At 40.1% G+C, this 24,963-nt stretch overlaps 1 protein-coding gene across 3 annotated transcripts; it reads left to right on the top strand.

Moving 5' to 3' along the window:
* Window positions 1-79: 79 nt before the first annotated feature.
* Window positions 80-24,963, top strand: ap1g1 (adaptor related protein complex 1 subunit gamma 1). 3 transcript variants are annotated; one of them, XM_071905331.2, is made up of 23 exons: window positions 80-166; window positions 6,931-7,134; window positions 7,303-7,427; window positions 7,820-7,961; window positions 9,055-9,151; window positions 12,296-12,372; window positions 13,894-13,989; window positions 14,225-14,305; window positions 14,393-14,491; window positions 14,603-14,658; window positions 14,770-14,883; window positions 15,011-15,151; window positions 15,696-15,750; window positions 15,999-16,121; window positions 16,266-16,355; window positions 16,633-16,757; window positions 16,909-17,013; window positions 17,157-17,298; window positions 17,676-17,802; window positions 18,247-18,351; window positions 18,591-18,751; window positions 19,446-19,544; window positions 19,702-24,963. In XM_071905331.2, exons 2-23 carry the CDS (start codon window positions 6,934-6,936, stop codon window positions 19,795-19,797), a joined length of 2,457 nt encoding a protein of 818 aa, XP_071761432.1. In that variant the 5' UTR covers window positions 80-166; window positions 6,931-6,933; the 3' UTR covers window positions 19,798-24,963. The 3 variants fall into 3 exon arrangements, with proteins under 3 accessions (XP_071761432.1, XP_071761430.1, XP_071761431.1); XM_071905329.2 differs by having other exon boundaries at window positions 19,696-24,963; XM_071905330.2 differs by having other exon boundaries at window positions 128-222; window positions 19,696-24,963.

The raw sequence follows: 24,963 nt of genomic DNA, 5'->3' as shown, positions 1-24,963 counted from the left end.
GCGAGTCCGCGCTTCTTTCACAAACCTCTGGGATATGTCAGTGTAACCCTCCGCCTGCGGTAGATGTGCTGAGGCTGGAGTAGCCACCATTTTGAATGTCTAGTCTGTTCCTCCCTCCATTGCTAATAGAGAAGATTCCAGTTATTTTCTGGTATCATTACGGCTAGTAAGTATAATCTAAGAATATTATCTCGGCGAAAATATATGAAAATAGCATAACGTGTGAGTAATCATCAGTACTTTGTCTGTAACTACGTTGACAACTCTGCCTGTGGCGCTGCATAGGAAGTCGCAGCCCTCAGTGTACCGGGGTTGTGTCTGTCAGCAGCTAAGTTAGCTTACATGCTTAGCATAGCCTTACAGCTAGCCGAGCTAGCTACCTGCTGGGCTAAAGATGTGAAGCTAACTAACGATAGCCATTTGTGTTCTGTGCAGTGTGTGGTTAGTGTGATACAAGAGTTGGATTGAAATTAAGGTCCACTGAGACATAATTATCATGACAGCACATAGTGTTAAACGCATGTTTGTTGCTCTTTAGCTAGCTAACGTAATTGTCATTAGCCTATTAGCTCTGTCAGTATTTAGGTTATTGAGTTACAAACGAATGGCGAGCTAGCTAACGTTAGAGTCAACTTGCTAGCTTGATAATCCTAATGCTTCAAGGAGGCCTCAACTGCATCATGTCATGATCAATCGGCGATCAAGTTCAGGTGTCATGCCCAGCCTGAAATGGCCTCTCTTGTCTTGGTTCGACAGCGTTGTGTAATGCTGCTAGTAATGCAAACGTTAATGAACTAACGTCAGCTAAGGTTATGCTACTTGTAATGTCAGCTCATTTAGATTTTGCCTTTTCACGTTTATCATTATCATACGTTACTTCGTTGTTAGCAGATGTTATGTATCATTTTCATTGGTTAATAACATTTGCAGAGTCATGAATTGTTACCTACGTGTCAGTTGTAACTTAAATTGATAACTCTGGGCTTGCCAGGAAGCTAACGATAGCTAGCTCAGTACGTTAACGACCTGGATTCGTTTCACTTGCTCGGTAGTTCATTAAGCTAGTGTTGGTCCGTGTTACCTTGCTAACGTCTTGACCAAATGGTAACATTACGCCACGTCCCTTTTAACTGCTGGTCTAACGCCAGCCGAGGAAGATACATTGTCATAGCTATCTTAATTTGGGGGATTGAGGAGGCCAGCTAGCTAGTAGGAAGTGGGAAAATGAACGTCACGTTGGGACTTAGGTGCTCCGGCTATTGTAGGTATCTAGCTTGACTGAATGATATACAGCTTTTTTTTGGGATCCTCTTTCAATTGCTATAAGTTGAAGTAACTGTTATGGAATATTATATATTATTACATATTCCAAGAACTGTCATGCCAAAATTTAAACTCGGAAAATTTTGTGTAATTATCGCGGTTTGTATTGTAAATGATACCGTTTTATGATAGATCTTTGCCTAAGTTGAAGGGACAACCACTCTTAAACCAAATCCACATGTTATTCTTTTGACTTTAAGTAATACAGTGTGTTAACGTGAAAAGAAAACTGCTCAGAAGCTAGAAACCAGACAACTGTGACCTTACCAAAACAAATAACCTTTAGCTGGTCCCATGGGTTTGGAGACTGACTTTGTGGCTTCTCAGAATGCTTATTTGAGGTGTTGCACTAGGATGAATTTTATTTCACAGTAATGGTAGCAGCTATTAATCAGAAAATATAACCCATAAATCACCCCAGGTACTGTCATTGTGTCCACAAAGTCACTCTCCCATTCACTGTAAATTGAGCAGCTCCAGGATTTGTCTCAAGGACATAAATAAACTCCAGTATTATTTTATTTTCAATGTTCTCAAATCTAGACTGAACTATCTTAACATTATAAGAGTAACATATTACAGGTAGAATCTTGTTTGATGGTCTATTTTCCTTGTAGCATTCAGTGTTCATTAAGACCAGCCTAAATCTTTTACAAAAAGAACAGTGAAATGGGAGTGACCTTTAATGCACATTGGCATATTATAGCTAAAAGACCATCACAGTGAACAGACCAGAGTCATGTAGAGCGCTTTCAGATGATGTAGGCCTAACACATCCTCTGTCAGCTACAGTGCAGGTCCTCTGCTCTTGGGCAGCAATAGCTGTGAACTCCTGATTGCTTTTTGACTGGGATCTTATCATGTTCCCACTAATGCATCTGATCAGTTTTGTGTTTAGATAATGTCAGCTTGTTTGCTAGCTAATCATAGTATCGGGGTAGCTAACCATCACTGTCTTTCTTGTTGGTAACACATCTTGATTTGCACACTAGCTAAAGTATCTAGTAGAAGCTAGCATTAGAAGTGGCAAGGAGTTGCATGTTAACAGTAACCTTAGTTGCTTTCCTAAATTCGCCTGCTGGCTAGTTACCTAACTAAGAAAGCCAAAAGCCAACTGTTTGTTTAGGTTAACTGCACTAACTCTCCTCAAGCTAGAGTTTGTAGTGCTTTGGAGTAGACTATAGGACAAAAGGGTCTAGAGTTGTTGTTTTTTTTTGCCTGGTTGTTATATATTTAGGCATTATTCTCAGGTAGCCAGTTGTCCACTGGACCTCCATGATGACATCATCCATGGTTGCTAGGAGACTTCTAATGCAACTGCTAAGCCTCTATAGGCTCAGCTATTAATTAGGTGTTTGTCTAATTATTGTGAGTTGGCTCAGAAATTTCTCACTGCTGTTATCCCTGTCTCTACTGTCTTATTTTCCTAACAAGCTTTATGCATACTACAACTGTATTTTCACTTAAATTTAATTCATAATGTTTTACCTATCAAATATTTTTTTTCTATCTGTCCTGTACTTATGTGCTGGACTAAGCATTTGACTGCGCATGTAGGAGAGTCAGTGTAAATAAATGTAAATACATGTGCAAGTGTGAGCTGTAACAGGTGACTGATTATATGACGTGATTGTATGTGTACTCTTTCTTGTTGTGTATTTCATGTGTCTGTTGTTTGTAGCTTTTCAGAGCTGAGCACTTGGAGGAGTTGGTGACATAGAAGGCATAGAGTGGCCTGCTGTAATAATTTTTCAATTAAAATGTCTCTCACTGAGTGCGTAGCTGAGCATTGACTGCAAAACAAGTAGCAAGTGTACAGTAGCCTGGCAAATTGAGTGGGGGAAATGCCTCTCCCCAGTGATGGCTGTGTATATTTTTTCCTCTTGCAGCCTGATGATGTTTTTATCTATATGGCCGTGCAGCACTTTCCCAACAAAGAAGGTAGCAGTTGATGTATTAACATCTACGCTTGGAATTCCCATTAGACAATGGTATTCATTAATCTTATGTAAAACCATTTTTAGACTGTGTTTTATCTCTTGATGCTTCCAATATAATGGCTGTGACTCTACAACTAGACTGCTCCCTGTGGTAAAAGGGAGGTGTGGCATGTTTTTGTGCTCGTTCCTGGTTGTCAGGATCTGCAAGCCAATCTAGGCTGGCTCCCCAAACCTCATGAGAGAACAAGGTTGTTATGAACAAAATACTCTCCCTTACAGGAAATGCACTAATGATATTGCAGGATCTAGCATAAAGTGTCTCCAATAGTGTTTTGTAATTTATCTCATGGTAATTTTGTAAGTGAGAAAATAGCTTATGTGGGCAGGAAATGGTTTTGCATGGCCCCCGACTAGAGTAATCATCAGTGAGTGTTATGGTGCCAGCCTAATTATGTCTGATGACAGATGCATTCATCTGGTTCGACCAACTGACCCACGGTGTTCGTCCAGCTGTTGAAGGTTCTGAGAAATATGGAGGACTTGAAATCTGTAACATGGCTATACAGCAGAACAGTTCTCTTTTTGTCTTTGCAGAGTAAGGCCGAGTAAAGCTGACCTTGGTGAATGATCCCTAGGCTGTTGCTGCCCAACCATTGAACAAGCTCAAGCCTCCCCCCCACCTATGGTCTTTCTAATCCACGTACCATGTACTCAACCCCTCCATTTTAGTTTTGTTCCCTGAACCAAAAACACAGTCCTGCTTGCTGTAGACTTTGGCGGTGATGATATAGTAATAAGAAGTAGTTATGGGTGATAATGATAAAAAAAAGTTTGGTTGTAGAAGAATGCACCTGTGTATTACAACTGTAAGAATGTGGAACTGTAATGCACCTGTGTATTACCACAGTAAGAATGTGGAACTGTAATTTAATCAGTTTTTACTCAGCTCTCAGCAGAGGCTGGATTTACCATATTTGATGTGTACACATTTGATTATGAGCACAGCAAGAGACAGGGAGTCACGATTTATAGGCCTAACACCAGCTCCATTCAGCTCAGGTAATTTGAATGTGGTTAGAAAGGCAGGAGCTCCCTGGCTTTTTTAGAATGTGGCCCTGCCTGACCCCCCATTCCACTTTGATCACTGTGAATTCTTAGATTATCTACAAATCAGCGGCTTATGCAACAAGGGCTGTCCTCATTCCCTTCACTCCTGGATCCTTGTTCCCCTCTGTAGACCAGGGTTAGACTAACTCTAACTGGCATTTCTCAAAGAATTTCAATTGCTATAGTCAGCTCTAGTTAATGATAAGACAAGGTGCTTTCCTCTTTCCCCATTCAGCAGAAGATAAAGTAAAGCAACTTTCACAGTATACAGCCTAGAAAGAAGAGTTTTTCGTGGACTCTGGGGCACTAGGTATATCCAGTATATCCAGTGTTGGCAAAATTTGTGATATTTCCTGGTTTGTTTCTGTTAGAAAGCTTTCCATTGATCTAATTAGGCTGTCAATTTTTCAAAGTCTTCATATCTTTAATGAGAGTTATATTTTTTCTTTTTGATGTTCAATAAAGCTTGCAGTAGCCAAGCTAATAAGGTGTAAAAGAAAAGTTGATGGTTGGGCAATCCAAGAGACAGGCTATGTATGTGGCTAAGTTTTTGTAGACGCACATGACAATGTAGTCTTCTATTATTCAATTTTATATTATTTCTTTAGAGAATGTTTTGGTCCAGAGAAATGCTAATCACCAGTTGGTCACATCCTAGGATTTGTTATGCGTTGCATTTCTCGGACATGACAGTAAATGTAGGGTCTCTGCTCTGTCCAAGTGCATTCTCTTTTCTCTGTACCAACAGCCTTCAGCTCTGGGGTAGTTAGATGTAGAAAATGGTTTTGCTCAGCGAGTAATTACCATAGTCCCTCTTGCTGTAGCAGCTTAATTATGTGCTGCATGCTACCAGATAAAAGGCTTCCATGAGATGGGAGCCATAAAGCACCTCTTTCTGAGTAGGGAAGCAACCAGTAATATCTTACCCCGTTTGTTCTTAGAATTGAAAGTGTGATGTTGGATTGGGTAAAAATGTGTGAAATTATTATAGCAAAACACGTGAGAACTTGCATGTTGGAATTTACATTCACAAAAATGTTCACACACCGATTTCCTACATTTTCATTCACAGAAAATGTACAAATGTGCATGTAAATATTTGAATAAAAGGAATAGAAGTTGCAAACTTGTAATACATTTGATTAAATTAACATAAATTATTATTTGTAGGCCTGTGACTTGAAGATACTGCAAGGAGATAGCGGAGGGGCAGGGGTGGTGATGGTGGTGATTGCGTCACCAATCAGAAGAGCCGTTGAGAGCAACTTTTTCTTGTTTGTTCCTGGCAATCTAAAAACTTAGAGTTTTCATCATACAAATCTCAATTTTGTCGAGTTATCCTCCTTATCCTCCTCCCAGTGAGGTATGTTGTATCATCTTTAAGTAGTTATCATAGATATTCACATTGGATTCAGTTGTTAAAAGTTGGCAGGCTACTGTTCCGTTCGCTTGGAGAGAACGTCTTGCCACACTCCACTAAAATGTTTGGCAATTCAGTGCTGCCTTATTTATCAGCAAACGATATATACTTTGTAGAACATTATTTAAGACCATTTACATATCACTAGGAGCCACTGACAAATTTGGTGTACGGGTGATTCAGCAAGTAGTCGTATTTTAGTAACATCTCAGCTTTCTTGCCCTGATGCATGCAGTTCTCTCTTGTATGCTACGCTAATCTCCATTCAAAAATGCACTGTGGTGTATGTTGGTGGAAGAACAACCTCTCTCCTTGCAGTGTCTTGAAGTCACAGGTCTGCAAACCACTTTTGCATCAAATGCTGCACAACAATTGAAGCAAAAGTGAGAGCGCGCAGATTAGCCATTTGTGACGCACGTACTTTGATTCATGCTACTGTCTTGCCTATCTCGCCTGTTCCAAAGAAGCAAGAGTGGTGTGTGTGAACTGTTGGGGTTTATCTGTGTTTTGGAAATGGTGAACTTACATGATTATTTCTTTTGTCTGGGTAAATGTAAATACGAGAGAATATAATCTCACAACCATGCATGCGCTTCTCATTAATATTTAATCGTCCTCCACCGGTTTGAAGCCTTAGTGCTCTCCTTAGAAGCTTCTCTGTAAGGGAATGGAATTTCACCTGCCATTCTCCTCTCCCGCTGCACGTTTAATACTCTTAAAAACTGCAACTCTAAATGGAACAGATTCACATATTTGCAGCAGCAAACCTAACCACCTCCTTAAGCCTAATATTCATCATATCGTTGGGTAATGGTGTTTTAAGATCTCCTACCAAATGTTTGTGCTTTCAGTGTTTTGATGAATTTAGCCAAAGCAGGCAGGCTCAGGACTTCCTCAGGCATTGTTCCTGTATTCATGCTAATGTCCTCTGTTTTTTTTGTGAACATTTTCTTTTGTAATTTAGCTACAGTTCCTCCAGGTTGACCTATGTTGTTGTATACACACTAATTTTTTGTCTTACTTTTTGCTCTCATATAACATAATTTCACATACAGATTCCAATGTGACTTTGTCTAAGAGTTTTGTTAGAAAAATGCAGGTCATAGGTGCCAACCTGTTTCCTTTCTTTATGCTTTCCAGAGAATGCCAGCTCCGATCAGACTGCGGGAGCTGATCCGGACCATCCGGACAGCCCGGACCCAGGCAGAGGAGCGTGAGATGATCCAGAAAGAGTGTGCTGCCATACGCTCGTCCTTCAGAGAGGAAGACAATACATACCGCTGTAGAAATGTGGCGAAGCTGCTTTATATGCACATGTTGGGCTACCCAGCACACTTTGGGCAGGTACGTTTGGTGGTGGTGGTTGGGGAATCGGGAGGGGTAAATACATAGAAGAGATTTTTTAGTTTTCCGCTAACGTCTGTGTGTGTCCTGGCTAGTTTTGCTGGCATTGGTTCTTACAAATCTCATGCCCAAGAAGGCAGTTTTGTGAACTGATGGCTTGTTTTCCAGCTGGAGTGCCTGAAGTTGATTGCGTCCCAGAAGTTCACTGACAAGCGGATAGGTTACTTGGGAGCTATGCTGCTGTTGGACGAGAGGCAGGACGTCCACCTACTAATGACAAATTGCATCAAGAAGTAAGTGGAGGCAAGAGCCTCAGTGAATATATTTCACATTCTGCTGTGAGTGAAAATCAGAGTTGTCGTATAGTAGGAACGGACTGCATAGACACAGTATTTTGTTCCTGATGAAAGATGACATTCATGACCTATGCTTCCCAGTATGAAGTGATGGCGATTTGGACACAACCCCAAAACCTCCCATACCTACTATTGGATCTTTATCACAACCTCTTGCTCTCTTTCACAGTAGATTTCTTTCCTGCCTGCTCCCTACCATATGCTTCCTCCTCCGTTATCCTTTTTCCCCACTTCCTCTTTCTGTCCCGTTGTATTACTCTGTTCAAAACCTTTCTTTATGTCTACTAGTCTATCTCCCTGGCTCATTCATCTCTCCTTTCCTACCCTAGCGATCTGAATCACAGCACACAATACGTCCAGGGCCTTGCCTTGTGCACTTTGGGCTGCATGGGTTCCTCAGAAATGTGTCGTGACCTGGCCGGAGAGGTAGAGAAGCTGCTCAAAACATCCAACTCCTACCTGAGGAAAAAAGTAAGCCTCACTCTTACCATGTCTACATACTCTTTGATCACTCATATATCAATATGTGATGGACATTTTTACCTTTTTTTTAAGTTGACGTGCAAGAGCACATGAATATCACCAAGTTGGCTTCACACATCTACTTATTTATCACATTTTTCCTTTCAAGGTCTAGTGGGATTCAGTCTCCTAATCTTGGCAGTGTTAGTGCCATGCTATACTCATTGAGCTACACAAGACTGCACAGGAATCCTGCAACCACGCACACAAAAAATAATATGGGTTCACATTGCTCTAATTCATGTGTGTTAGAAAAGTGATTTTTAGACGGTATAGAAAATGGGAGCAAGTGATTGACATCTCTACTCATAAACTAATATGTAGTTATGTGTGCTGAAAAACTACACTTGCTCTTCCAAAATGAAATATTGCTTTAAAGGATAATTCTGGTTATTTTCACCCAGGGCCTTATCGTTGTAGTTTTTGCCATCATGACGATTGATTGTGTTCAGAATTTCATCACTTACTTCACTGTAGAGGTTGCATACCCTAGATCGCCAGGAGCACTGCTCTCCAGTACACACACACACACACACACAAGACAAACACACTCTCCAACAGTTGAACCCAAAAAGCAATTAAAACGCATAATTTAAACACAATAATGCTCACACTGCAGTTAAATATGTGTTTAAATAGCTGCGACTGAACAATTATCATGATGTTTCAGTCATAATAGTCTATTTGATACTTTTTTTTAGCGTTGCTTGCACTCTTCCTTGTTTACTTTGCTGGCTGCCGGTGTTCTGCTGTGTTCAGGTCATAATAATAAATATAATAAAAATCAACTTTATTTGTATTAGCACTTTTCAAAACAAGGTTACAAAGTGCTTCACAACAAGAGTTAAAATTAAAATTTCACATCAGAAGAAGTGGAACAACAGGCGTTCGTTGCTTCAGCTTGAAAGCATTCTTTGACAAGTTTGTTTCACTCGTCATGGTGGCAAAAACTAGGAAAATAAAGCCCAGGTTGAAAATAACCGGAATTATCCTGTAAGGGCAGACTTGGTTGTTTGTATTATATCTAAATGTTTGTTGACAGGCGGCGTTGTGTGCAGTTCATGTCATCAGGAAGGTTCCAGAGCTCATGGAAATGTTCCTTCCAGCCACAAAAAACCTGCTGAGCGAGAAGAACCATGGTGAGTCTAAAGGGTCTGTCAGGATGGAGTTGTTGGCTTGTGGCGACTGTGTCCTTGTCCTACACAAATGCAGACTTCACTCTAGCTCCTGCCTCTCACTGCGCTTTGCACAGAACAGCTGGGCGGCTCATGTCCTTTTTGTAGTGTCCTTTACGGAGGATAGTGGAATTAATGAGTCTGTCATAAGCTCTGGGGCTTCTGTGTCCCCCAAAAAGGGTAGATATGTCACAGGCAAAGCTTTTTTTTGACAGTGCGGAAATAACCTGTGCTTCTGTCAAAATGAATAGTGACATTGCTTCAGATAGGACACTTGGACTTGCATTAGGGCTGAACGATTTTGAAAAAATATCTAATTGCGATTATTTTGACTGATATTGCAATTGCGATATGATTTGCGATATTAGAGGGAATGATAATTTTTACATCATTATTCTCATTTTCATTGAAAAATGTATTAAATGATTATGGTGTGATTTTTGCGGGGATCTGTACCAAACAAAGATGTTTTCTTAAGTCTGTAGAATATGATGTGTAGGCCAGGACATCTCTGCAGCACGATAATATTTAATTTAAAATGGTATTTTGACACATTTCGCCTTTAACAAATATTGCACCTCCTGCGATTTGAAAATTGCAGTAAGCCATATTGCGATTTCGATAAAATTTCGATTAATTGTTCAGCCCTAACTTGCATCAGTTTTAAAACTAGTCTGGGTGCAACAGTTGCTCCTTGAACATGCATGTAATTGTTGGCTGTTTTCATAGATCATCAGTGTCCTGTCTTTGCAGCATTGGTCATTTAGAAATCTAGAAATAAAACTATGACAGTTGTCAAGGTGACAGAGGCGTGACATGGCCACAAGGTATACAAACATGGACCCACCGCCACCAGGAATTTCACATGCAAAATGTCCAACCAGAAATTAGGGTGTCTTGGATTCATGCATGTGTTTACAAATTTGCATGTGTACCCTTAATCCTGTATAATATAGACTCACTGTTGCGGGAACACCCAGCCTACTCACAAAGTTGCAAACAAGTTCTCTTACATGGCAAGTAGAATAATTACCTTCAGTGCCTTTGTAATTTTTATATATGTCAAGTTCAGTTTCTTCCTTTTCATAAAACATATGAACAGATGTCTATACTATCTGCCTCAGTACAGTTTAACAAGGTAAATGATCCCTGTTGAGGTTTTCAAACCATGGAGGGTTGGGAAGCTTGCTATTGAGTGGGAGTAGTAGAAGCACTACCAATTTGTAAATCACAAAGCACTGTTGATGTCTTATTACTTCCAAAGTTTAGATTTATGAAGTAAAATAAACATTAAAATGTAGAATTTGATGATATGTTCCCCAGGACTGCTCCACAATGAATGGCTTTTCATAACCCCATGGAGTAAGACAGCACTCCAAATACAGGGAATTGGGTATAGTTTTTTAAAAGTATTTCTCAAAAGCTATTTGCCCACATCACTCAAAAATGTCTGTCTGGGAAGGCTCTCTGGAGAATCCATTAGCAACAATAGAAATAGTTTCAAAGACTGTAGCAAAGAGCTCGTAAACTAGTACATGAAGCAGGCCTATGCAAAATTTCTGGGGACATTCTGCAAATACTAGTGATCTGCCTTGGGGACGGGCTAAGCAATAGCCCCTGCTAGCCACTTGAGGTTGCTGTTGTGCATATGCACCTATCTCTGGTTTGGTATCTGTAGTATGGTGCCATCGATCTTGGCTTTCTGTGCATCTGTTAATTTGCTCCATTCCGGCTGTAACAGTGTCTCTTTCTGGACCTCTGTAACAAAGTTTCCACATAGAAATTACTGGAAAAGCATCGTTTGAACCAATGCGGTCTTGCCTCATTCGCAAGGTTGTGTTTTGCTCGTCAGGCTTCTGGCCACCTTAACTTGAGTCTAAAAATTAAGAACGAATGGGAATTTCAACCTCTTTCAGTATTTTAAAGATTATGTTTTTGTTATGTTTGCGTTTGTTATACAGTTCAGAGTAGATAGAGACAGGATACAGTGGGGGAGAGAGGGGGATTGCATGCGACAAAGGTCCTGGGCCGGATTCAAACCCAGGAAGTTGCATTTTTATGGTACGCGCCTTAGACCACTGAGCCACCAGGTTACTCCCTCTTTCGGTATTTTATTAAGGAGAAGTGGGAAGATACAACTGTGACTATGGCATGAGCGGCATTCAAACACAGGCCTTTGGAGCACATGGATGGCAGTCCCACTAGTCTTCTTAAGGTTATTCCAAGCCTATATGTATTTGGATATAATTTGTTAGTAGTATTTTTGCTGGTATAGTGGCTTGCTAGTGTTCTGATACATTGGCGAGGTAGTATATCGGTTTTGCTAGATTGTTGGTATGTTGTTGTGTTCCCTTGTTTGTTGTTAGTATGTTTGCTGGTAGATTTTATTTGTATGTTGCTTTAGTGGTTTGTCAGCATAATCTGATTACATCCCCATGCCCTAACCATGGTCTACATCCCTACCCTACCTTTTACACCTTACCCTAACCAGAGTCCGTATCATTCAACCCAACCCAGCCCTCACCCCGACCCTTCACCCCTCTGTCATACACACACTGGCACTTCTCTATTTCTGGTAAAGCAGATGTATTGGACATGTAGAGGACAGGTAGCAGTGGTACAGCAGTGTTGAGTCTGCTTAGAGCGGATGTGGAGGGAGGCTGTTCCAGGACACTGGAATGCACTGTTGAGGTGTTGTGGGCCAAATTCAGTGAAAACACTGTGATGGGAGGTTCCCACATGATGACCCCAGTGACATACCCACACTTATGATTTATGATGGCATTGCCTGATGTCCTCTGCGGTAACCATTTGTATGCTAGTACATCATTCTTTTGACATCTGATTTGGGCTTCAGCATAAATGCTCACCCTGGATTATAGCACAAAGGATTGTAAAATAAAATCCTGTGTATTGTTAAATGTCTTTTAAAGTAAGTCACATTTGAATAGCAAGATTGACAGACTTGTCTGTCAGTCTGTGTGTACAGAGCTTTCCTTATAAGCATTTTTGTCATTTTAGATGTGGTGACATGGAAAGGAAACTAGAGCAAGTTTTGTAAATGTATTAATTCATATCACTTACCCTTTACCCTGTCTCTGCCCCCAGGTGTTCTCCACACATCGGTTGTCCTCCTCACTGAGATGTGTGAAAGAAGTCCTGACATGCTGTCCCACTTCAGAAAGGTACGGATATAGATGATACTACTTACTGAAAGGACCTAAGGAATTACTTATGCATTTGTCTTAAGCTCACGTCACATTTCATTCTCCCTTTGCGTACACATTTCCTAGGCTAGATAAACATGTTTTACTTTTTGAGGCTTGGATTGCTCTACAGGTTTGCTCTACATTCAAACTATGTCTCAGTCTTTATCTGCTTCCGCTGTCTTTTTTCCCTGTATTTCAACTTCTACTGTACCTCTCCTTCCCTAGCTGTAACAAAACTGTGCCAGAAGCCCCACCCCTCATGCTCACGATCGAAACATTATTTTGAGCTCTCTGAAAGTGAATGATTTCCAGTTTCCCCTCCCTAACATCTACCTCATATTTTTTCTGTCATTTGTCTTTGTTACAATTCCTGCATTGTGTTAGAATGAGAAGGTAAGAGTACATTCTGATTCCATAGCTGGTGCATGCTGTAAATAGTAATCACTCCACACAGTCACCTTAGACGTAATCAAATTTTGTGTTGAGTAATGTCATTTCTTGTGTTTCTTTTTTTTTTACTTTTAATTTCTTTGACTTGTACAGTGATCATTACTATGTCAGTGTTCTTTTAATATGATTTAAAAAAAAATTTTGGTTCATTTGTCAGATACATTTCTCACTATTGTCAAAGTGTCATTATTAGCCTAATGTGCAACTCATTTGATCACCGTTTATTGAAAGCACTGTGGGTGGGTGTGTTTTCAATTGATCACCCCAGGTGTTGTCACCAGGCACAGATAATTTATACTGTATCTGTCACTGTCAGAGGATAGCCCATGTGCTATGTCAATTACTGTCATATGTTTATACATATTTGTGGATTTATGTCCCGAGCAAGAGTTGAAAGATTCACAAGAGTTTGGCAAACCTAGCACTAGGATGTCATGTTAAGACTTAGGGGTGGAACGGTTTGCATTTTTCTTTTTCTTTTTTTAAGGTTACATTTTGATAACCTGTTTTAGGAAGGCATTTAGAGATCCTTGTAGTGTAGTCAGAAGTAATCTCACATCTTGATTAAAAAAGCATGGCAGTTGTATTCATTTTTTGTTGCCAATAAATGAAGCTCTGGTCTAAATATTACATCCATGGTACGTAACCAAGTTCACCCAACTCTTGTACAGTCCTGGTTCTCTAAATAATTACAGATGTACTATTATTATAAACAAATTCTTTTTTTGTCAAAGCCAAATGTTCTAACCCAATGTTGTCATACAATCAAGGTTTTCATTACATAATCTCAAACATTTATTTTACAATTTAACCATCTGTTCTACAAATTTTACCAACTGTAGACCACAATAACAAATTGTTAATCTCCATCCCCTTACCCTTGAGATAAATTTGCCTGGCTGTCAATGTAACTAATGACTTGCCTGAAAGGTAAAATAAAGGATAATGTAAAGTAAATGTTGAAAAAGAAAACTAGGAAATTTGTGAGATCCAGATAAAGTGTTTTGACGCCTCTCCTTTTCTCTCCTGTTGTTGGTCTTTTTGTAGCTGGTTCCACAGTTGGTGAGAATCCTGAAGAACCTAATCATGTCTGGATACTCTCCTGAGCATGACGTGTCAGGCATAAGCGACCCCTTCCTGCAGGTAAATCTTCCTGTCACTTGAGTGTAAGTGCCCTCTACTGTAAATGATTTCTGCAACAAGGTGGCCAAGTTGTTAGAGAGATCACAATTCAACTAGAGGACCCAGGATTAAACCCCTGAGTCAGCAAGCAGGGAGGAGGGCAAAAGAAATGAGAAATCCCCTATGGGGATCAATAAAGTATCACATTACATTACATTTGTCATGTAGACTGACACTTCTTGACATTTTTTTCCAGGTGCGGATATTGAGACTACTGCGAATTTTAGGCAGGAGTGATGACGACTCGAGTGAAGCAATGAATGACATTCTTGCACAGGTTAGAATTAAACGTTGAAGTTTCTTTCGCCCAAAGCCTCTCAGATTGACTGTTATTCTGACAGATGTGTTGTATTTATACTTGTAGGTTGCAACCAACACAGAGACGAGTAAAAATGTAGGCAATGCAATCCTGTACGAGACCGTACTGACCATAATGGACATCAAATCAGAGAGCGGACTGAGGGTGAGTTCATTTCATTTTTAGGAAAACTTTGTTGAAACATGAAACATGTTTTGACATGTTTTGTTATGTTTTTTATTTTTCCTGCTTTTTGTAAATGCCTTTCTCTTATAGGTGTTGGCCATTAACATACTAGGTCGCTTCCTTCTTAACAATGACAAAAATATAAGGTAAGTTATTCACTTATTTGACCTTGCACACTTCTGAATCGCCTCAGAGCCTAGAAGATAAAACCTTAATTCTTATTTCATGACTTTCATTTTGTAAACTCGCCATTGCAGATACGTGGCATTGACATCTCTACTAAAGACGGTACAGACAGACCACAACGCAGTGCAGAGGCATCGGAGCACCATTGTGGATTGTTTAAAAGACCTGGATGTGTCCATCAAGAGGTGAGCCACAGACGATGACCTAGAGTTCCCTTGCACAGAGACTACGCTACATTAATACTGTATTTTTCCCTTCTCTCTAGTCAGCCTTTTTGTTTCTGACCCTTGTCTCCTTTTCATTGCTGTGTAGGCGTGCAATGGAGCTGAGCTTCGCCCTGGTGAATGGCAACAACATTAGAGGCATGATGAAGGAACTGCTCTACTTCCTGGACTCCTGTGACCCGGAATTCAAAGCAGACTGTGCATCAGGAGTCTTCCTAGCTGCAGAGAAGTGCGACACTTTTACACTGCGTGCACTACACATTAAAGCTGTGCTGAGCTGCATTGTACTGGTCTGATAACGCATTCAGTGCGACTTTGTTGTATGCAAGGTCGTTGTGAAAGAGGTTTTCAACTTTCCGTTTTCTCTTCTTAGTATTCTGAGGGGAAATGTGAAGATTGATTGAACTTGTTAGAAGCAACAGTCGCTGTTTAAACATTCATGAATTAGTTAACATGTACACAGACTGAATGTCCGTTATGTCTGTGAAGACAGATTAGAGTCTACCTATTTTGTAGAATACAGTGTACAACTTACTCTGACATTACATTAAGGTAAAGGTTTGTTTCTGTTACTTCTTGATAGCTAACATATTGAAATGCTGTATGATGATAAAATGAGTGATCCATCGTCTGACAGACTGTGTTGATATCATTTATTTTCTGACGGCATTTACCTTACACTTGTCCCCTGACAATATAGAGTTTAGATTACTTTTTCAAGTTTCTTCTTCAGTTTTATACAGTGACTAATCAATGTGTCCTCCGTATTACAGGTACGCCCCTTCGAAAAGATGGCATATAGACACCATTATGAGAGTCCTGACGACAGTATGTATCCTGCTACGGCTGCACTCCAGTGTCTTTAATTTCTTTGATTGTTGGTTGGCTTTGGTTCCCAGTGCTCATAATAATAGCAGAGGTATTAGCTTGAGTGCCACGAGTGATGATCTCATCAACTCTGGCAACAACCTTCCTCAGCCGACTCTGCGTTAGTTTTACTGCAAACCTGCTCATAAATATTTAAGGATAAATCTTCCTCTGCGCTGTCTCACTGAAATTTCTACTCATCCTTACAGGCAGGGAGCTACGTGCGAGACGATTCTGTTCCCAACCTCATCCAGCTCATTACCAACAGTGTGGAGATGCATGCCTACACAGTACAGAGACTTTACAAAGCCCTGCTGGATGACATCTCACAGGTCAGAGCAGTTCTGATTTGGTTCAGATATCTCCACCTTGGAAGCATATGCAGTCATAGATTTGATTATGCCATGCATTGTTTGTGTTTCTATCTAGCTGAAGAATACATCAGAGGTGGACTTGTGTTTCTCTGTGTTCTGTAGCAACCTCTAGTACAGGTGTCGTCCTGGTGTATAGGAGAGTATGGAGACTTGCTGGTATCTGGACAGTGTGAGGAGGAGGAGCCCATCCAGGTACAGCTGGAGGAATCCCAGCCAAGCACCACAAAAACACACACACACACACACACACCAGTGGTTCACATACATTTACTTATTGTTGTAGCCTACCAAAATATCAGACAGGCCCACTACCAACAGATTTTCCAGCCTCCAACAATAATAACATTAAGGACTCTAGTTCAGACTTTGCATCCCTCGCCTGCCCAGGACTAACAGCACATCAAGAAACCTGTAAGAAACACCAGGTCATCGGAGGTTGATGTATTTTTGTTTTCCTCTGTTGCTAAAGGTGACTGAGGATGAAGTCCTGGATGTGCTGGAAGGCCTCCTGGTGTCCAATCTGTCCACGCCTGTTACCCGGGGCTATTCCCTTACTGCCATCATGAAGCTGTCTACTCGCTTCAGCAGTGTTAAGTAAGTAATGGGCTTTTACACCTATCTTATTCTTTAGAATTTTATCAGTGTGCACAAATGGACTTTTGAGAGCCAAAGTGATACATTTCAGTTGGCATAACCCATTAAACATTTTCCCTCAGCTAACCTGTAACATTTAACTCTTTTGCAGCCGAATCAAGAAGGTGGTTTCGATATATGGCAGTAGCATCGATGTGGAGCTGCAGCAGAGAGCTGTGGAGTACAACGCGCTTTTCAAGAAATATGACCACATGAGGTGAAAGAGATTCCTATCACAGCCATCACAGCCACATTGTATCAATAAGTAGATTGTAAAGGAAAGGGGCGCTACTCTAATGCATCAGTTTGATCCTTCTTTGTCTGTCTCTCTCTTTACCCCTTGCATTTTCCCCTGTGTAGGCCCGCTCTCCTAGAGCGAATGCCCATTATGGAGAAAACCGCCACTAATGGCCCCACAGAGATTGTACAGACAAATGGGGAGACGGAGCCCTCTGTTCTGGACACAAAACATCCACCCCCTGTCACCCAGCCAGCCAACCAGGTGAGGGCAATTCTACACACTTCCTTTTGAGGAAATAAATGCACATACAATCATACAATCCGTGAGCCAGATGAGTAACCAGATGAGCAGTTAACAATAGAATTATTTTTTTTTCATAAGATCCAATTCATATTTTTATGGTGAAAATGCATTCCATATACTTGCCAAATTAGGACCCCTGCTGGCAAGAAATTACATGTGTGCTGAAGCTCAGGTTTCAGAGTGTTCCCACGTATAACCATAAAATTTGACTTGAAAGCAGCTAAATAAAATTTTATTGATGATGAAGAATTCTTGGATTTTTGTGGCTTTATTATTTTAAAGTGGTACATATAGATATTGCGTGTGTTTTGACATGTTTTGTCTTTGTCCTCCAGGCTAATGATTTGTTAGACCTGCTGGGTGGTAATGACGTGGTGCCAGTGATCCAGACCACGCTGCCCACCAAGCCTGCCTCAGCTGGAGGAGAGCTGCTCGATCTGCTGGGCGACCTGTCACTAACTGGTAGGAGGCTCGGTTTTTACCTCTCTCTCTCTCTCCCTGAATCTTTCCCCTCTTCACAGGTAACATCTTTCTGAACTCATTTTCTCTATTGCTGACGATCAGGGATGTAGTGAAGGGTAACTCATTTTAACCACCTTTTTATTTGCAGAATTGTTTTTTGGGCTTGCATTCATCTTAATGACATAAATTCATATTATACTTGATGATAATAAGTAGCATCAAACTAATGTAAATTGTCTGAAGACAGGGTGTTTTTAAGAAAAAAGAAAAATATATATTATATAATATTTTTTTGCTTTTAATTACACCTACTCTTATAGGTTGGTCACAAATCACAAACCAACTTGTCTGTCTTAGCAGAAGTCATAATGGCAGTTGGCAATTGTTTTATATGGGTGTTTCCTTGTCCTGTTGAACCCCGCTGTGTTGTTCTCCCCGCCCCAGGTGGTCCAGCCCCTGCTCCTGCTCCCTCTGTGCCCACTTCCCAGCCCTCTTTCCTCCTGGATGGCCTCTCCTCACAGCCCCTGTTTAATGACATTGCAGCTGCAGGTGAGAGTCGAGCCCCGGTCTTTGTGGCGCTCCACAGCCTCTTTCAGTTGCTCTGCAATTCCCTTGACCATCCACTCCCAAATGTAGTTTTTGGGATTGTCCTTCTGCATCAAAGCGCTTTAGTGGTCGTTATGTTGTGTTTTGTTGGATTACTAAATGAAATGTGGTGGAGGCTTAGGAAGTGTTTTATTATATCTCTAAATATTGTGTTGTTCTCCCCCTCTGAAATCTGTGCATAGGTATCCCTCCTATGACGGCATACAACAAGAATGGTCTGAAAATAGAGTTCACATTTGAGAGAGCCAACCCCAATCCAAACATAGCAGTCATCACCATCCATGCCTCCAACACCACTGAGGCAGATATGACAGACTTTGTTTTTCAGGCTGCAGTACCAAAGGTAAGGAGGCACAATCTGGCATTCATTTTTTAAGTGTGCAACTATAAAACATTCAAGAGCAGAATGGTGTTCAGTGCTAGTTGGCAGGTTTTATAAATTAAATGAATATTGAGTTGCCAAGAGTTTGAATCTCTACCATCTGTATGTCTGATTATGTGAACGGCTACCAGTGCACACTTGCACACCTGCTCTGTAGGCTAAATCTAATAATGTAGAATGCCAGTGATGCATATTTTGCGCACCCTGCATACATGCTTTAAATTGTTGATCTGTAACTGCAAACATCTGCTAACCTTGATGTAAATCTACTATTACTGATGCAGTAGTGATAGAAGAGTAATGTCTTTTTTTTGTCGTTTTCTTTTTACTTGATTGTTCTGTTGTTATGCCCTGTAGAGCATATAAACACTGTTTTTGGAAAGCTGTGTTAAAGGCTATACAAATAAAGTTTATTCTCATAGTGAACTTGGCGATGACTCTTTGAAGCCAATAGGAGTTCTGTATTAGCATGAGGAAGATGCTTTATCTTTTTATTAAACGTGTTTGTTCTTTGTAAATATGAATTGTATTATCTTCAATAGTAGTTCTATTATTTACATCCTATTCTTTGCTGCTGCAATGACCCAATTTCCCCATGGGTACCATTAAATTTTCATCGAATGTAATGTCCTCTCTCTCTCTCTCTATCTGTCAGACATTCCAGCTGCAGCTCCTCTCCCCTAGCAGTAATGTTGTCCCAGCACTCAACCAGGGAACTGTCACGCAGGTCATCAGAGTCCTCAACCCACAGAAGGTAAGCTTTTGCTTGACAAATTGACTCTGCTCGTCAATTTATTTTTCAAAGCAATTTACCTTGTAGCGCACACAGCTTGTCTTGAGCTGACAGGAGTGATTTGTGGGGAATTTCCTTTGTTATAAACCTGATCATCCTCACGATATTTCAGCAACAGCTACGAATGAGGATCAAGCTGACGTACACCCACAAAGGCTCACCTGTGCAAGACCTGGCTGAGGTTAATAACTTCCCCCCTCAGTCCTGGCAGTGACGGGCTGCCGCCGTCGCTCTTAAAAGCCCTGCCAAGGGAACTATGAAAAAGATTCTCCTTTCACCTCCCTCCTTTCTTCCAACGGATCCCCCTGTGACATCACTGCAGACCGCTGCCCTTGAGTTGCATGGGAAGCAGCAGAGCATCTAACACAGGAGAAAAAAAAACCAGATGATATGAAGACCCTATTGACATCACCAGAAAAAATTTGATAACATATCCATCAACTAACCTTCTCTTTTTTTTTTCATTTTTCTTTTTTTGATTTCTGGTCTGTGATTTCTTTGCTTTGTAGTACTATTTTCACCCCCTCCTTCCTCCCCCTCCAGCACTACCACCACCCACAAAAGCACATGTGCACACCACGCATCCACTGTGGTACACCCCACCTCTCTTAAGTCACTGTAGAGAAGAACTGTTGGCCACTGTATGAGCACTTGGGTAATTTATAGTTTTCTTTTGATTCATATTTTAATCTATCAATAATTTAAGGTGGATACTTTTAAAATCAGCTTGTGTAGCCAACAATTCAATCCAAGCGCCAATTATTTATGCATATTTCAGTATTTGGCTCTAATAACGTATATGATTGGCTTTGTATTCAGATTTATCATCCAAAGGCCTGAGCCTTTAATCCTATGATGGCAGCAGAAAAAAAAGCTTTGAAAGATCTAGTGCAGTCACTTCGGGGATAAACCGTTTTCGACCCTCCATCTTGTGAGTGATTTAACTTGTCAGACAGTTGTATTCGTTTTGAATTGCATCAGTTTGCTCTGAAGCATGTTTGAGCATCGTTAGGATCACATTCATACTTGACTGAAGCTTGGAGGAGCTTTCCTGGTTCTAGCAGTAGGTCGCGGTATCCTATGCTTCTATAGGAAGCAGTCTCCATTTTGTTTTGTCATCACGATAGGAAAATAAACAGATTCATGTTGCCTAGTTCCATCACCCGTGGCTAACTTTCAGAGGATGTGCTCAAATTTTCCCACACAGCTCTCCTAAAATTATCCTATTTGTAGCATCTGTTTTATATCTGTTCAACAAATTCAGTGGTTAATTGCTTGGCATAGTGTGAGGATATTGATTCAACTTGAGGGATATAATCCAGGCCTGAAATATATTTGTAGTTTCATAGGGAAATCTATCGATAGACTAATTGATTGCATTCATGCTTGGAGATCTGTGTTGAAGTTTTCCTGCATCTGTGTCCACACAGCCTAGCTTGCAATTTAGACGAAATTCAGTTTTATTTAACCTGGTTGAACTTAGTCACCATGCACATACATGTAAATGAAGTTTGTTATGAATGTAGTTACATGCACTGAATGCTTTTTTTTTTTTTTTCTCTCGAGTCTTCTCCTTTGTGGCTCTCTTCTTTAATGGAGACGGTCATCTTGTTGGCACTATTTTTGTGATAGTATGTTTTTTCTGCAGTTATTTGACTTAATTATTTATGCCTGATATCAAAGTGATGTGCCTTTCTGACTTAGCTAGATAAAAGCCCCTAAACTATTCAGTTCTGTATGAGCTGTGTTTGTAAGAGTCTGATTGTGTGTTGATCGCGTTTTAGGGTTGATATCCTGGGGAAAATAAAATCTAAGGGAGATGGTCCAGATGGATTTGAAACGATATATCACTTCATTTGAAAATTTTTACTTTTTAGTATATAAATCATGTTATCATTTAATAACTAGTCGACCGCCAATATTGACTTCCCTGGATGTCCATAGCAATGTCACTCACCTGTTCTTCTTTTTGACAAAAACACAAACTACAGAAATGTATCCTGGTTTTGTTTTTTTGTTTTTCTATATTCTGTGGCAAACCTTTCATGAAAAAATGCCTGTTTGGAGTTATCAGTGAGTCAGAAACAACGCTCAAAAAGTGCTGACTAAAGATTATCAGGGCAGCTAATGTCAGATGTAACCTGTTCATAAACTGGTATCAAAGTCTAAATTGTGTTTTAAAAAAAAGTATAAATGTTCTACTGAAGTGAAATGTCATTTTAAGAATGTTTGTTTTTGTGAAAGAAACATCTAACTGTTGAGTTGGGATGGCTGGGTGAGGTACTGGGATGGGTCGCTCTGTGACTGTTGGTAACGATTTCTTGGCTCTCGTCTTCTCCAAATCAGAATTCCGACCAAGCTGTCGGGGACAGTAACCTTAATACCTCACAATGTTTTCTCTTTCTGTTAACTTTCAACGGCACAGTAAATTAACAGCTTTGTTTAGTCATGAATTGCAATCAAGGGGAGCATCTGTATGAAAGACACAAACCGTAGTTTCTACATCTCATTACTTAACAAGCTTAGCAGCTCTACGATGCTGTGTGTTCAGATCTTCAGATGTTCAATCAGGCTGTATACTTATATTCACTATGCTTCACTATCTAACTTTTGTGACCAAATCAGAGAGACTATTAGCTTTGGAAATATTTTTGAGCTATGGTATGTGTATATGGAGAAAATTATTTCGTTAAGTTTAACTTTTTCTGTTGTTGACAAATGCTATATTGGCTTTTTTCTGTACATATTGAGGGCTTTTACAATTTTGTCTCTTGTACTATCTTTCATCCTTTTTTTAGATACCATTTTCTAAAAATTCCAATTATTCACAATGTATATTGTCTGAATAGGTCTAGTCAACATCATAGTCTGCAAAAAGACTTCCCTGTATCATCACTCATTCATTGTAAAAGATATATGATCTGCTGCCTGTACATTGTATATAATTGTAAAACAAACAAAAGCTGATCAAATTAAATAAAAACCCACGTGAAGACTTACAAAGATTAGCTAGGGATTATAATTGTATACATATATGTAAAAAACAAAAAAAAGAATCTTGAAAGGATGCAAATGAGCTGCATTTGATTTACTATTCTCTTCATGCTCTTCATGATTGGATGTGTCATCTTTTACTTCTTTTACCGATAGTTGGTGAGTTGGTAGGCTACTTATTGGGTTCTTCTGGATGTTGAATTAAGGTTTGAGTTTGTCTGAACCGATGTTGTCTGAATGATGTACTGTACTACTGAGAAACCTGAGCACAGTGCTGCGCAGTGGCAGAAGTGGCACCTCGTCCGCTCCCCTGCCCTTCAGAAAGGCCTCATCATGTGTCCATGTTCTCCTTAAAGAGGAGCAGGCTTCTTGCCAAGATGTAACTCTTCCCTCTGGCCTTACATTATGTGCAGTTTATCGCTCTGCACTCTCAACTAATTAGATCTAATTAATGCTATCCAACCTACAAATTGATTCGTGGATAGATGCCCCTACCTGCAGTACATACTGCGTTTTAGGAGTGAATCCTTCTCATTGGCCTCTTTCAATCCTGTATCTGCAGGTCATTCGTGTGTACATGTGTGTCTGCGCTCATGGTTGCCTGATCACCTTTTTGTCTGTCATGCAGCACCTTCCTAAAGGCGTCACACCTTTTCAAAATGTATTGGATCTCATCAAGACAAGGCCACTGCCAGTGCCTGAGTGCACTGAGGGAGTTTTTAACCTTGTGATTCTTCTTTTTTTCAACAATGCTCAGTAGGTTTAAGTTGGAATAGGATGGTATCAGGATAAGAGTTATACGATATACGATACGATACGATTAACGGAGCAGTCGTGTCCTTTCTTGGGTTTGACCAATACAAGGCACTCTTCTGGCTTCTTTTCATTACCTGCTCCCCCTTATTGCTCATGCTATCCATTGCCATAATGCATGTTGTCTATGTGTGACACACCTTTCAGCTTTCTCATCGTTTGGTTCCGGTGGTCTTCTCTTTGTACGCTGCTCTCATGTGAAAGGTGGGACTCAATGGGCTTTAATTGACAGACATCATCATCATCACGCTGTCAAACTGATCAGAAGCCTCGCTAACATATTCTCCTTAAATCTCACATGGCAGTCACACAGGATATGTGTGAGGAAGACGTGGATAGGTCTAAATTTGTTTTTGAGAGGACCGTTTTTTGGTTTTTAGTTGTTGCAGTGCTGCTTTACCTGTCCTTGAAATAAAACCTGGGATGAACCTGCATGTTTCCTGTGCTACAAGCTAATATCCACAAGGGGGAGCTGTTCAAAATGGAAGGCTGACAGGATGGGAAAGGAAGTTTCACACACCTTGTCTTGAATGTTTTTGTTGGTGTTGTTTGTACTGTCTTATTCCACCAGTATGTATCCTTGTTAATCACATTTGATCAGTTCTTTTAATAATACAGTAACCCATACAGTTTTAAATGTACAAATGAAAATGAACCCAACATAAGTGGTTTGGACACTGTAACTTAAAAAGAAGAAAAGAAATGGAAACAGTTACCCATCAGCGGTGTGATCAGCTTTTGAAGTGATATTTGTGTGAGCGTGTGTGTGTGTGAGAGCGTGTGTATAGATGCTTGTGAGAGTGGGATGGTAAGCGTGTGATATGTCTTACTTTTACTCGGTAGGACATGATTTTTGGCTGCAATTTCAACTTTCAGCTTCTGAGCTGCATGTGAGAACCAATGTAAATAATGTCATTTCTACTCTTGACCTAATCCTCTTTTTGAAATGCAAGAAAAGTTCAAATTACAAATCCGTCACACCACCTTGATGGGTCAGTACTAACATGTACAATTGGAAGTTGTTCGGTGCACAAAATACTGTTTTTGTTTTTTTTAAGGAGGTGATAAAGATGCACATCAGTCATTTGAATTAATTGGATAATTGAGTTTTTTTGTTTTGTTTTTGTTTTGTTTTTAATTCTGTATTTGGTCAGGTGAATTCAGTGTGTAAAGGGCTTGGAAGAGCATCTGAATTGCCGCCATCTTCACTTTCCCTGTTGAATCAAAAAAATGCATCCATTGTACCTTGGAAATAAAATCTGTATGTAACCCCCAGGTCTATCCTGACTGTAAAACAATATGATAGCCTGATATCTGATTTGTTGGGGGAGGGTGGAGGTATGAGGTTGACTTTTTCCAGTCAAGCTTGACATGTTGAACTGAATCAGAGTCCCATGTCTTCAAGGTGAGTGTGAATGTTGGACTGAAAATATGAAATGATGATTAAAGATGAGAGGCTGTAAACTATTAAATGGGATATTTTCAATTTATGCTGTGTATTCTTGTCTTTGGGTTGGAGAAAATGATCAAGAGAATAATAAAAAAAGTCAAATAAAAATCTAGTAGAACTATG

The sequence above is a fragment of the Centroberyx gerrardi genome, chromosome 1 (assembly GCF_048128805.1).
Source record: "Centroberyx gerrardi isolate f3 chromosome 1, fCenGer3.hap1.cur.20231027, whole genome shotgun sequence".
NCBI classification, from domain to species: Eukaryota; Metazoa; Chordata; class Actinopteri; order Beryciformes; family Berycidae; genus Centroberyx; species Centroberyx gerrardi.
The sequence above is the reverse complement of the archived record's forward strand: the minus strand, read 5'-3'. Positions and strand labels throughout refer to the sequence as shown.